At 44.5% G+C, this 14617-nt stretch overlaps 1 protein-coding gene across 1 annotated transcript in view; it reads left to right on the forward strand.

The window, feature by feature from the left end:
* The first annotated feature begins 181 nt into the window (after window positions 1-181).
* The window catches only part of Polr2A (RNA polymerase II subunit RpII215), a 28650-nt gene continuing 14214 nt past the window's right edge, over window positions 182-14617 (forward strand). The window contains exons 1-11 of the mRNA XM_089544948.1: window positions 182-399; window positions 3053-3322; window positions 4330-4500; window positions 5351-5632; window positions 7048-7209; window positions 7740-7960; window positions 9374-9506; window positions 9614-9738; window positions 11685-11895; window positions 12660-12869; window positions 13492-13830. Of these exons, the coding sequence (XP_089401074.1) occupies window positions 313-399; window positions 3053-3322; window positions 4330-4500; window positions 5351-5632; window positions 7048-7209; window positions 7740-7960; window positions 9374-9506; window positions 9614-9738; window positions 11685-11895; window positions 12660-12869; window positions 13492-13830 (2211 nt within the window). The 5' untranslated portion in view covers window positions 182-312. The remainder of the gene's footprint in view (window positions 400-3052; window positions 3323-4329; window positions 4501-5350; window positions 5633-7047; window positions 7210-7739; window positions 7961-9373; window positions 9507-9613; window positions 9739-11684; window positions 11896-12659; window positions 12870-13491; window positions 13831-14617) is intronic.

Below are 14617 nucleotides of genomic sequence, written 5' to 3' on the forward strand. Positions count from 1 at the left end.
TGTTAAAAGTTTTGAAAACAAAAATTATAAATAAATATATATGTTAAACCCAGAAAATCATGTGGTAAAAGAGAATTTACATCGATATTTGAGGATGCTGTTCGTTTCTTTGAGCCAAGACCCGATTGGGCCGTTTGGTCAAGCTAGAGAACCCCGTCGAGCCAAACGCTATATAAAGCGGCACACAGCCGGCTGGAGCAGGCGCTGAAACGCTCCAAAATGGCGGAGCAAAGTGCAAATGTGTGACGCATCGCATTATTTGCCTGTGTTGGTGAAATAATCGTAGTTTGTTGTCGGAATTAGCGGACTACGATGTCGCAGATCGTGACCTCCGACTCGAAGGCTCCCTTGCGGGAGGTGAAAAGGGTGCAGTTCGGCATCCTCAGCCCTGATGAAATAGTACGTAGTTGTGACTTTTCTTTTTAGGAAGTGCCAAGCTTGCTCGCGCGTGTCACACTTACAAAGCGATGGTTGTCTGTCACACTGTGGTCGCGCTTCGATCGAACAATAACAAAACGTAAAGTTGTCAGTGCGCGGAGCGTGCTCAAATGCTGTATGGTATTACAAAGTTGCCTAATCAGGGCTTTGTAGGACGCATTCCAAAGCGTCTTAACAGTTGTCACATGAGACGCTGATCATTGGTTGCACGTTCGGCACCGAAAACTGCCGAATTGACTAATTACTGGAGAAAACAGGCTCAGTGTTGTCACATTACGGGCTAAATGCGCACAATGTGCTCTACCTGCAACAGCTGCTGACGGCACACTTTGGCGAATGCATGAACGCAAGTTCAGCGCTTGCTGTGCGTTGAGACCTTAAAGAACGCATGGTGCTGGCTGTGTTCTATTTTTCATCTAGCGAAGGCAGGACGTTCATTTTACATCTGTGGAGTTATTGACACTACGATACGGTATGCCCGGCCTTGAGGTAATATCCGGTAGCCAACGTCCTTGAACTGGGGAATCAAGTTAAAGCCTCATTTATAACCTGTCGTGAGCTAGTAAACTTTTTTTACTAAAGTTCTAATTAGACTGCTGCGTGTGTTCAGGGCGATCAACACGTAGTTAGGTTTGATAATGTTCAATAAAACAAGTAGGCCTGTTCAGCAAGCGATGTTCGAGAAGTGCTGGCAATATTAATTGATCGTTCGGGTGCATAGTGCTTGTTATCAGGATTTTTAATGGCTTGAACGGGTGTAGTTATGCTTGTTGCAATAAATTCTGCTATGCAACCGTCAAACTACTACATGATGGTTGTGATAAATGGCAAGTCGGTGTTACACATTTACCTGTTGTATACATTAAAATGAATATTGGTGTATAATCATTGTATGGCTCATTCCTGCTTTATGCTTCTGCTTCTGCTTTATGTGTTGTTGTCATTGGTCTATTGACAGTCTATTATAGTTGAGTGGTTATATATAGTTAATGTGAACAAACTTTGCAATTTCGCTTTATTAACGTTTTTTCAGTATCACCAGTATGCCATTGTGATAACTCTTTAAAGCAAATCTGACTGTTGTTAGTCTGCAGTTATTACACACCATAGGACCAAGACTGTTGTGCAAAAAATGCGCTTTGTTCACAGCAATGCACTCCAACGAAAATTGAATAAGACAGGGCTGCGGGGGCGTTACACAAAAATTGAATAAGACAGGGCCGCGGTGGCGTTACACACTCCCCTCTAAAATGCTATGCATTCTAGAGGCTTCCTCGTACATGAGCCAGTGCACCAGGGTAGGTCCACTGCTGGAGGTAGGGTTCCATTGGCATGATTCGACAGGTCAGGGATACCTGGTGTACAGTTGTACTGGCATTGCTCATCAATGTTCCTGGAGGCTCACTCAAAGAGGCCTGAACTGGGGTAGACGCCTCCCGATTCCAAATCTGGTTGATATATCAACGCTGCTGCGCTACAGAAAATTCCTCTGTGACAAAATGGCTACCCGAAGTTGCTGTCATGGTGCTAAGTAACCACCATTTGCCAGATGGGTTGTACTGCATGACCAGGCAAGCATTCCCATCGAGAAAGGCTGTTTAGCAGGGGTCAGGGGTGGTGACTCGATCTCCGCTCTTTGTCCCTTCATCGGAAAGTCGGCCCATAACCTGGTTCAAGGGTTGAAACTGACCTGGGTATAACTCTGTACCACAGCAGGAACATATTGATGCTACCGTGCAGGGTACCAACTTGGATTTTTTTTTTTTCAGCCCTTTGGACTTTGGGTGTTAAGGGGTTGTCCTGAGATGGCGCATGTGGTTCTGCTGTAAGAACCGTGCCATGACTGCACTCCAAAGCTGCGGGCTGTTGTTGGACAGTAGCATAGGGCAAGCCAAATTCCACGAAAATTCCTTGCAGGACTTCAGTTATTTCATCAGTCGCAGACTTCAAATGCACTACCTCAATCTATTTCATTTGTGCATTTGCAAGAAAAAAGATGATGTGTCCTTGAAGAATTAGTTTTGTATTGGTTTATCCTGTGAGTGAATTATTGACACATATAACAGTCTTGGTATCATATTTATGATTGTTGCTGCAGTAACCTTTGCATGAAGGAAGATTGCCGTGTACATGTCAGGCTGGAGTCCTCAACCTCATAACCCCTTGAATTTGTATGAATTAGTATGAAATAGAGCGCTGTTAGCTAAAGGCTTCTGCTAGCTCTTCTAAATTTTGTGTGAATAAACAGTAAGTTTATGATTTAGTTAACATAGGTTGCACAGGGTATCACAGGCATCATGATTGAGCGTAGGACATAGCTTCCACGATTAGGTCAGAGCAGGTGGTGATGTGCAGATGAGAAAAACTCGCAGGTTTTTACAGCACCTCTGGTGTTAAACAGGGCGGCCACTGTGAGATCAGTGCAAGCCAGGTGTATGAAGAGGGATGAAATAACCTGGCATTTAGAGGTCTTGCATGGGAGTTGTGTACATGAGGCAGCTCAGCTCGAAACAGTTTAACAGTTGCTTCATGCTGCTGAATCAGCATCAATATTTTTACACGTGCTATTGTTTTTCACTCATGTGGTCACGTGTTTTCTTCCATCTCCTTGCAGCGGCGTATGTCAGTGACTGAGGGGGGCATCAGGTACCCCGAGATCTATGAGGGCGGCCGTCCCAAGCTGGGGGGACTCATGGATCCCCGGCAGGGGGTCATTGACCGCACCTCCCGCTGCCAGACATGTGCCGGCAACATGACCGAGTGTCCTGGTCACTTTGGACACATCGACCTGGCCAAGCCAGTCTTTCACTGTGGCTTTCTCACCAAGGCCATCAAGATCCTGCGATGTGTCTGCTTCTACTGCTCCAAGCTACTCGTCAGCCCCGTGCGTGCCAATTATTTGCTGTAGCTGTATAGGCAGTATGGTGCATGCAGCTTAGGGCTGTATAAAGTAGAGTTGGAGGTGTTGTAAGGGGCATTAATTCTTGAATATAACTTGGTCTTGCTTGGCCATCTGTTGTGACTGGTTACTAATAATCCCTTGTGAGTAATAGGTGTTGACTTTTTTTCACTGTGCACCATCTCGTGTGTTTCAAAAACTGTCTTCCTCTTTGCTCGATTTAATTGTGGTGGCATATCTGTAAAAAAAAAAAAAATGAGCTGAAGAGAAAAATAGGGCCAGATTTGAGTGTTGTTACAGTCACTGCAAAGTTGAGTAGAAAAATGCCTTCTGTATTTTTGCCAAATTGTTAAGCAGGTTAAACAGTAGCGACTTCTTTCTAAGACTGCGGTTATTATACCTGAAAGTGTTTTTTGTATATAGGTTCATTATTGCCCCATTATTCAGTAGGCATAATTGGGTGAACTTTTTGCTCTATGGAGTTTACTAATTGCTGTTTTCTTTCGAAGATGCACAGATATTTTTTTTCAAGTTCACTTTAGTTTTGTCTGAGAACCAGCATTCCATATTTTTTGTAAGGGTTCTCTCAAATGTCCTTTCCTTTCCTGGGTATGCGTGTTGCTATTCATTAAAAACCATCCAATAATAACTCTTTAAAATCAAGTTATTTTTTGTAATAAGACAGGGCTAAGCTGAAACTTGCCATGGTGCCTATTGCTGGAAAAGTTTCATGTCTAAATTAGACCTTGTCTGCAAGTTCGTTTACTGATTTCTAATCTTAACTTCAATTTCTGGCTCATGTTCTGAAATGGTTTGAAAATAAGGCGTTTTATGTGGGAGGAACTGGAGGAAATAGGGCCTAGCTAAAGCAGGCGTTAAACTGCCTTTTTTCGTTCGGTACTTTATGTTAATTGTTGGTCTCTGTGGTGTTGAAGTGTGGCTACTTTGCGGAAGTTTTTCATCATTCTGCCTCCTGTTCTCACTGCCTGCAGAACAACCCCAAAATCAAGGAGATTATAGGCAAGACAAAGGGGCAGCCGCGGAAGCGTCTGGCGTTTGTCTACGACCTTTGCAAGGGCAAGAACATCTGCGAGGGAGGCGACGAGATCGACACCAAGCTGGGGCCTGACAGTCAGGTCCAGGAGGACACCAACAAAAAGCAGGTTTGTCCCGCTGTCCCCTTTTTCAGGCATTTCCTTTTGGAGCAGCAGAGCTGATACAGTTGCCGACCGCTTTTTCAGACTTGGCGGGACTCAAAAATGGTCCCGACTAATTGGACAGCTCGAAAAATCCATGAAGTTCGGAAGAATCACTTTGTCGAGAAAAATACTGGTTTGAAAAATCTGCAATCTCGCCATTTCTCATGTTACGCTTGCAAGCAGTAAAAAATGACGGAGTTTTTGCCTAAATTCTATCAGCGTGCGAACGCAAAATTACATGAACGTTGGCCTGTCGTGTTGCTTTTTTGTTGGCTTTCTAATTTTGGCTTATCGTGCTGTTTTTCATGTCGTAAATGGTAGGGTTTTAATGTAGTTGAACCGAGTGGGAAGAGTGAAAGCAATTGAGGGAACACTGTTTCAAAGGCAGCCACATGAAAACACACTGCACGAGCAGCTCTTTTTATTGAATAAAATGTTTTTCATCGTCTTCATTATCAGCATGAGCACCAGTGCATCATCCAGCATGTGACACACTTCACCCTGTCACTCACTTAGCTTTTGTTATGTAAGTCACCAGAAGTTTCAGTGGGAATGGGCAGCCACAAATAAAGTCATGGCACAACAGTGAACATGCTGAAATAAAAAAAGTGTCTTTGTAGAGGTCTCTTATGCATCGTCCGGTTTTGATCAGCAACTAAACCAGCTGTACGACGCATCAGTCCTGTTTAACTGAAAAAGTAACACAATAATACTTGCATAAGCTGTGCTGGATATTAAAGTTTGCGAGGTATCAGTTTATCATTAGTTTTCCTCACGGTGTTAATGGGGTCTGACCTGTGTGCATTCCATTCAGGGCCACGGAGGCTGTGGCCGGTATCAGCCAAGCATCCGGCGGAGTGGACTTGACCTGACTGCAGAGTGGAAGCACATCAACGAAGACTCGCAGGAGAAGAAAATTGTGCTCACAGCAGAGCGAGTCTGGGAGATCTTCAAGCACGTGTCCGAGGAGGAGTGCGTGATTCTGGGCATGGACCCTCGCTATGCCAAGCCCGACTGGATGGTGGTCACAGTGCTGCCTGTGCCCCCACTTGCTGTGCGACCCGCCGTCGTCATGTTTGGCTCTGCTCGCAACCAGGTGCATTCCTTTTCTGCTTTGCTGTCACTTTTAAAGGAGGACCCTGGTCTCGAAAAAAAAAATTTTATTAATGAAGTCACAGTTATGAAATTTTCAGGCCACATGTATTTTTCTGTGCTGATTCTAGATATGTCATTTAATTTCGTGTAAAGCAATTCCTTGAGCACTTGTGCAATTTTTATGCCACTATTTTGCGGAAAGTTTTGCAGAAAATTTGCTGCAGGAAACTCACTGAAATGCATGTCATTGGGTTCTCTTGACAACAAGGAATGCAATAAGGGTAAAATTATCATCCTGGCTATCATAGAACCTGAGTTATAGGGTTTTGAAGTTGTCGCTTCAGAAATGAGAAGAAAAGTATGTATTCCTGTTTCTGAATTGGCAGCTTCAGTACCCTATAACTCAAGTTCTATGATAGCCAAGATGATAATTTTACCCTTATTGCATTCCTTGGTGTCAAGAGAATCCAATGGCATGCATTTCAGTGAGTTTCCTGCAGCAAATTTTCTTCAGAACTTTCCGCGAAATACTTGCATAAAAATTGCACAAGTGCTCAAGGAATTGTTTTACATGAAATTAAATGGCATATCTAAAATCAGTGCGCAAAAATACATGTGGCCTGAAAATTTTATAACTATAACTAGATTAATAAAATTTTCTTTTAAAGACCAGGGTCCCCCCTTAATGCAGTGCTGTTTTGCAAAGTACTTTTTTGCTACAGGGCTTCTGCGGTGGAAATTAAGCAAGGAAAGGAGTGGGGGACTGAAATATTGGATTGTTCAGGAAAAGAGGCCACGTTTCCTCCCACTATATTCTGAGTGGGTTTATGAAACTGTGACATTCTTACTTCTCATTTTCAGCATGACATGCATATCAAGCCACACATCTGATGTGAGCACTGTCCATGTTCTCACTAGCCTTATTACAAACTATGCTTATCTTGCACGTGTTACTGAGATCATTGCGCTGAATTCACAGCAGAAACTAAAGGATAACTTTGCAGATCAGCAGTTAAGGCTGGTAGTTAGAGTTGATGTAAGGCTAATATTGTCGTGGAAAACGGGAATTCGAGAAGAGCTGGTGGATATTGAAGGTCTCTAGACAAAATTAGATAATAGTTTGTAAATGTGAGCCTAGTCAAATCTTTCCATTCCATGCCTGCTATTGTTGACCCTTGGTTTGTCAAGACTATGACACTTTTCTTAAAACTCTTAGATAGGAATATGCACGGTTCCGGTCAAAAGTATTTATCGCTACTGGTGGTTCCTGGCTCTGCTCGTCAGGAACTCGTAGTCTGCATTTGTGCGTGCTCTTTAAGAACTTGTGCATTATATATGTATTGCTTCTTTTATTCTTTTAAAACTATGCTCCTGTGTTGTGTTTGAAAACTCAGTCTTTTTGGTATCGGCATGCAGGATGACTTGACACACAAACTTGCTGACATTGTCAAGGCCAACAATGAGCTGATACGCAACGAGCAAAGTGGAGCAGCTGCACACATCATTGCTGAGAACATCAAGATGCTTCAGTTCCATGTTGCGACACTGGTCGACAATGAAATGCCCGGTCTGCCCAGGGTAGGTCTACCTATGGGATCCAACATGACCCTGCTGTTCCTTTCCCCATGGTTGCTTGTTTTCTTGATGTTTTTATGAAGCAGGTACGTTGTTCTTTAAGTGCGAACAGAAGCATCTGTGAAATAATTATGACAAGCTATAGAAAACTGCAGCTGCGGAACAAAAATGGGGCTGTGAAGAGATCCATAAGATGCATAAATGACCAGATGATGCTTTGCTGACTTAAACATTGTGCCGAACAGTGAAGCTTCAGGCGTCTTCATTATTCTTTCAGTGAAGATTGCTTTAGCAAATAAAACTGCTGCCACAAGAGTTGCTTACAAACATACAAAGTCATGGGCATGGGAAAGCATAAAATAGGGCCCTGTAGGTAGATCGGTGTGAATTATTGTTGGGGCACGAAGCTTTGATATTTGCTTCCTTTCGTGCCATCGTTCTTGAAGATCTTGCTGTTGTCTATGATCAACATCTGTGTAGCTTCTCTCGCAGAGGCTTTTTTAGTGATGAGTGCATGCATGTCTGTCTTTCAGGCCATGCAAAAATCTGGCCGTCCACTGAAATCCATCAAGCAGCGACTCAAGAGCAAAGAAGGGCGCATTCGAGGCAACCTTATGGGCAAACGAGTGGACTTCTCGGCCCGTACTGTCATCACGCCGGATCCAAACTTGCGGATCAACGAAGTCGGCGTTCCCCGCTCCATTGCTCAGAATCTTACCTTTCCTGAAATCGTCACACCATTCAACATTGACAAGTAAGTGTAAAAAGTCTAAGCGTGCAGCCCCCCAAAGAAGAAAGAAAGTACCGTATTTACTCAAATATAACGTGATTTTTTTTTTATCGCTGATAAGATAGCTGCAGCAAGGTTCATTACCAGACTCCTGAGCTGCTAGGAGAAGCTGACTTTGCAACAGCCTCAGGGTTACGCAGCGCGCATGGGCAAAGACAGGGGTGGCTAGGAACGTGGAAAGTGAGCGGTGCAAGGCCGTTGAGAAAAAGAAGGCAATAGAAAAGGTGTAGCGTGTAGCGAAAGAAAGAATTGGCGAATGAAAACTGTACCGGGCAGCGTGAAGGTGCGGCACAGCAATGGCAAGGAGTCTGAATGAACCAACGCATCTGAGGCTTCGCTGTGCCTGATGTCGCGTGCATTTCTGAAGTTTTCCTCTCAGATGATACAGGTGTATCCATTGCTTCCATATTTCTGAGCGCTGCCCTCGTTTTTCTTAGTCTTTGGTTGCGGTTCACATGAACAGACTGTGATCGCATTTTATGTATATACCTATACATATATTTTTCATTTTCTCCAGGTCATGAACCCCCCCCCCCCCCCCCCCTTGCATTATATTCATAGTCGTGTTATTTGCGTGTAAATGCGGTAGTTTATAATGCATGGAAGGTCTGAAAACGTGTTTGTTGGACTTGTACAATGCAGCATTCTTCTCGGTTCTTTGCGCATTTGAGTCACATTGTCTTCCTCGCAGCATTGTTTTAGTTCCAGAACACACTTCCATCTTGAACCTGCTCCAATACCGTTCGCATCCAACTTGCGAGGAGAAAAAAACATGAAGTATGAGTTCTGTATTTTACACTGATTTGAAATGGAACTACCAGGCGTGCTTCGTAATTGTCGCAATTGTGTTCGCTGCTCTAGCGCAATGTATTGACAGTGCATAAACCTTGGCTATGCCAAGTGTACTTGAATCTATGGTTAATACTGGTGCCCAAGTCTGCAAAATCTTTTAATAGTCTGCAAATAGGGCTCATGTCAAGCCAAAGTTATCGCAAGTTTGGGTCAAGCTGTGTTGTTTGTATCTCATTGGAAGGAAAATGCAGTAAACCTCAACGTGCTTAGTACCATGCCTGACGAGGTCTAAATTGCTATAGAGCTCCTGCTGTACTGTGCCTGTGTAGTGCGGGCATTGCTTTGGGATGGTCAGAGCCAAATATTTGACAGTTTCTATTCTTGCTGAGGTGTTGTAGGTTTGGGCCTATCTCCTCTTAACCTGGAACATTTGATTTTGCTGTGGCTATTACACATTGTGCAGGACAGGTTTTCTTCCCGATTCCTTATAGCTAAGCTATTTTTGCACGGCTCAGTTATGTGTAAGAAAGGTCAGACATACCAGGCGACTCAAAGCACTGCGTGAATCGCACCGACTCTTTGCAGGATGCATGACTTGGTGAGACGAGGCAACAACCAGTACCCCGGTGCCAAGTACATCATCCGGGACAATGGTGAAAGAATCGACCTCCGGTTTCACCCCAAAGCCAGCGACCTGCATCTCCAGTGCGGCTACCGGGTGAGTCCGACCTCTGATTCTTCCATCTCTTAAAACATTCCATTGCATTGCACTCTTGTGCCTTTGTCTCATCTTCGCTTTGGCCACTTTGCTTTTGCTTGAACCAGGTGGAGCGACATGTTCGAGACGGGGACATCATTGTGTTCAATCGTCAACCAACGCTACACAAAATGTCCATGATGGGGCACAAAATCAAGGTGCTGCCTTGGTCCACGTTTCGAATGAACCTCAGGTGGGTCTCTTGGGCTGGCTCTTTGTTTGGGCTTTGGGCATTTTATGGGTTTCTTCGTGCATGGTATGTTTTTCTTTGTTTTAACTTAGCCGGGTGCTTCGACTGGCAGGGATGAGAAGTGGGGTCCTCAAGTCAACTCCGTTGGCAAACAGACACTGAAATCATTGCAGTGTACATGAGGAAGGGATGCTAGAATGGACCTCGTTGTTAACCATTAGTGTTACTCAAAGTAATGGTGTTGCAAGAGTAGCCACAGGATGGCACGTGCAATCAGAAGCCTATGTATGGTAAATTTTCTTTGGGATAGTGTGGTGTACATGGCAAGCTATGAACCTGCAGTACTAGTGGCAGGCTGATTCTGATTGTAGCCTTGTAGCAAAACTGACGGCCATGGGGGAGAGCTGCAGCTAGATCATGGTGCCATGGCACACAGCTGGAGCGTCTTGAAAATGCCATGAATTTCGGAAACCAAGCAAAACTTATTTCTTTAATATTAGCTAACTTTTGGGGCCATAACTGTGTTGAAATGTTTTTCTTGAAAATTCTACTCTTAATTTTGAGAAATGATAGGATTCTTTGCTCACTTATTCCTTGGTATGTTGACCAAAATTGCGTTTTATTCAGTTTTGGAGGGGTAATGATTCCAGCTCTGTTTGTGCTGTTTTTTTTTTTTTACTATAAAGGTGTACTCATAATTGTTGCAGTAAAACTGATTTCAGTTCAATAATGATGTGATAAAATTTTTAAAATATGTTACTTTTTGTTATGTCAACAGCGGCTTTTTCTCTAGCAAGTTTGGCTAGCTGTAAGTGTGGCAGTATAATTCGCCTGCGAGTTGTTTTGTATGAACTCTTTGTACATTCTAGATCATTTCTGTATGGCCTTATGTTTCGTAATATCGTTTCTTAAAATAATATCTTAAAAGTTTTTTTCCCTGGGAGAAAACCCTGCGGATATTTGGAATGGTATTTTGAAATACATAAGTGGTGCTGGTCTAGTGCAAATATCTACATTAAAAAAATGTTTCAAAGGATGGTTGGTTCTTGATTCTGTTAAGTGAATGTTTTGCATTAAACGATAGACTAACTACAGGTGCTTAGGGTCTCTCCAGCCATGGGATGTTTTCATTGTGCTGCTGACTTCAAGCTGCATTGCCAACAAGTGCATTGAAGCAGAGAGTGTTGTCTTCTGTGGTCTGTCCTTTGTATTAATAGTACTTTGGCTGGACACCTTCCAATCAGGTACCTGCCTGTAGCCGAAGGTAATGCCTCAACATCATCACCATCAGCATATAAAGTCTAATCTTCGTTAAAGCTTCTGTGTGGGCTTGTTGGTACAGTCTTTGTCAAAAGTTTAGAGCCCAAGTGGTTTGCTTCTAAGCCTTGTAGTGGGACTCCTGAAGCACTCGCGGCAGCCCATTGGAGGAGGCAGGACTTACCTTCAGGAAATTTGGAGCACTGGAGATGCATTACGAACCACACAGTGAGGCTCAGAAGCAAACCCCCCTGGGCTCCAAACTTTTGACGAAGGCTGTACATCTCTCAACGCATAAATGTATTAGTACATAACTCTTTCATAGCCCCGCCGAGGTGGCTCAGTGGTTACGGCGCTCGGCTGCTGACCCGAAAGATGCGGGTTCGATCCCGACCGCGGCGGCTGAATTTCGATGAAGGCGAAATTCTAGAGGCCCGTGTGCTGTGCGATGTCAGTGCACGTTAAAGAACCCCAGGTGGTCGAAATTTCCGGAGCCCTCCACTACGGCGTCTCTCATAGCCTGAGTCGCTTTGGGACGTTAAACCCCAATAAACCAAACCAAGCCATAACTCTTTCATAAAAGAAATTTACCTGTGGCCTCAGATAAGGTCGAGAAAGTGCGCCTTATGTAACAGTGAGCCATTAGTTTGCTCACAGGTGTACAACATTTTCTCTTTTCCACCTTCGCGCAGTGTGACAACACCGTACAATGCTGACTTTGATGGGGATGAAATGAACCTGCACGTGCCACAGTCTCTGGAGACGCGTGCCGAGGTGGAGCAGCTGGCCATGGTGCCACGGCAGATCATCACTCCCCAGTCGAACAAGCCTGTCATGGGTATTGTGCAGGACACACTCACTGCTGTCCGGAAGATGACCAAGCGGGACGTCTTTCTCGAAAAGGTTTTTTCTTCCTCTTCTTTTTATCACTGAACACTTCTTTAAAACAAAAAACTGCAATTTCAGAACTGGCAATGTAGAAAATCAGTACTAGCAGTCACACGATAACACAGACATGCCTTTGTCAGGATGAAAGTAAGCCCAAGGTCACCACGTGCACAGGGTTGTCACATGATTCCCCCCCCCCCCCCACGGCAGTGGCACCCTATGTGGGCATTCCCTGCACCCTGGATAGCACACTGCCATTGCTTTTGGACATTGAACATTTGACCTGCCGTAGCCAGCTAGAAAAACTACTGTTTATGACATAGTTATAACAATGTTAAATATTATGTGGCTGAAAGCTTGTCAAGTTGAAATATATTGCAACACACCTCTTGTAGATTACACGCACACGTATACTCTTTAGGATGCATCTTTTTTTCGTTTTATTTTTTTGGGGGGGGGGGGTCACTTCAGTAGCCTGTTGACTTGACTATTGGAGTCAGCAGTGTGACAACACTAGCTTAATACCTTGAAATGCGGCTGTGTTGGGGTCTGCTGCTTAAAAGTTCACTACCATACTGAACAGGTTTATAAGATTTTCCCATGTAGCCTGGCAACCTCTACCAGTATCCTGCTCGCATACCTGCTATTTGTGAGAGTGGAGCGCATTAGTTCAGTAGGTTTAACGTATAGCTGCGTGTCTGTTGATATGACTTCCGGTGTTCGTCTCCTGCCAACACCTGACACACTTGCCTTGCTTTGTCATTTCCTGCGACGTGCAGGACCAGACGATGACAATCCTCATGTTCCTGCCCATCTGGGATGGCAAGATGCCCATGCCGGCCATCCTCAAGCCCAAGCCCCTGTGGACGGGCAAGCAGATATTCTCACTGATCATCCCCGGCAATGTGAACCTCATCCGAACACACAGCACCCACCCGGACGAGGAAGATGATGGGCCCTACAAGTGGATCTCCCCTGGCGACACCAAGGTGAGCTCTGGTTTTTTTCATGAAGCCTACATCAGGGGCTGAATATGTTGCCGCAGTACTGATTGGTAGTGCACTTTCCTCAGTCAGTGATGTGCTTGATGCTTTTTTACTGCTGAGACGTGGAGTATGTTCCATGCTGTCATGAGCTTGTCTTTCAAAAATTGTTGGAGTAGGGCCAACTATTGATGCTGGAGTTTTGTGCCATAGCTAGAGTGGTTTGTAGATCTTGTCTTGAATGGCATTTTATCTATGTGATCCTTTCTGAATCCCAAGCTTACACATTTCTATGGTGAACTTAGAATTCTATCAGCCTGTGTCTTGAAGTGGAAGTCTGCTTAGTGTGCTCAGTGCGTATGCTGTTGCTGTTGCACATCGAAATGGGTGTAGCACCCAGCAAGACAGACAATGCCTAGAGGAGCCACAAGAGCAGCAACATGTCTTATTCCAGTGGTTTACTCACGCAGTTATCCCTCTCCTTTTCTTCTGTTTCTTCACTGTAATGGTTCATGACTTTGTGTTGTGGAATGGGAAACCGGGCGGAATGATGAGTGGGGCTTGCTGGAAGAAGGCACTGTGACACTCTGGAATGACAGCCCTGCCCCGTGTTGAATGTGTGCTGCAGGTGCTGATTGAGCACGGCGAACTGATCAGCGGCATAGTGTGCAAAAAGACAGTGGGTGCCTCGTCGGGCTCCCTGATGCACGTGGTGTTTGCCGAGCTGGGCCACGAGGTGGCGGGCGCCTTCTACGGCCACATTCAGACGGTGGTCAATGCGTGGCTGCTGCTGGAGGGCCACACCATTGGTATTGGTGACACCATCGCCGACAAGCAGACTTTCATTGACATCAAGAACACCATTGAGAAGGCCAAGCATGACGTGATAGACGTCATTGAGAAGGCCCACAACGATGAGCTGGAGCCTTCCCCTGGCAACACTCTCCGACAGACCTTCGAAAACCAGGTGAGGGGCATTGCCCTCATGAGCAAGCGGCATATTCGACTGTTGTGGAATTTCATATCGGCGACTCATTATAATTTGAACTTGAAGGGACTGAGGATTTGTTTGAATAATGCACAGTTCATGTTAAGGGTAGCCTCCTCAATGCACTTGATGTTGAAGGAACTGAAACGTCAGGTTGAATATGCTGAAGTTTGAATTGATGACAGTTCGCTATCATGCTGTATGATGTAGACCTCGCTCACTATAACGGGTGCAGTTTCTTCATTCTTCGATCCCTGTTTTCCTTTGTTTTATTTTAACCTTAGTAATATTGCTGTGCCAAGTTGTGTTTTCGACATCAGAAGTTGAGTGTTTCTATGCAACGCCTTGTAAATGTGACAACAGTTGTCTGTTGATAGAGGCCCCATTCTGTTGCCCTGTGCTTGTTTCGTGCCTTATTTCTGGTTGAATCTTTTCTTCTGTTGTTAATTTCAGAGAGAGTTGATTATAATACAATAGAACCTCGTTGATGCATTCCCAGTTCATAAGATTTTCTGGTTCATACGCTGAAAATCGCTAGTAATAAAAATATCCTCTTGAGGTACGTTATTTTTTCCTCCAGTTAACCCGAATAATTCGATTTCCTAGCTACCGCGTGCAAAATTTTGACAAATTGTATTCATGTACTAAGTTTAGCGATCAAGCATCTATGTGCAAATATACGAGTGGGCTGAACCTGGAGGCACGCAACATGAAAAGCTTGAGTGTAGCTGCACTCACCCGCCCTGGTGGCTTTTCTGCAGTGTCT

This window comes from Amblyomma mixtum, chromosome 5 (assembly GCF_055824585.1).
Source record: "Amblyomma mixtum isolate Tamu chromosome 5, ASM5582458v1, whole genome shotgun sequence".
Lineage (NCBI taxonomy): Eukaryota > Metazoa > Arthropoda > Arachnida > Ixodida > Ixodidae > Amblyomma > Amblyomma mixtum.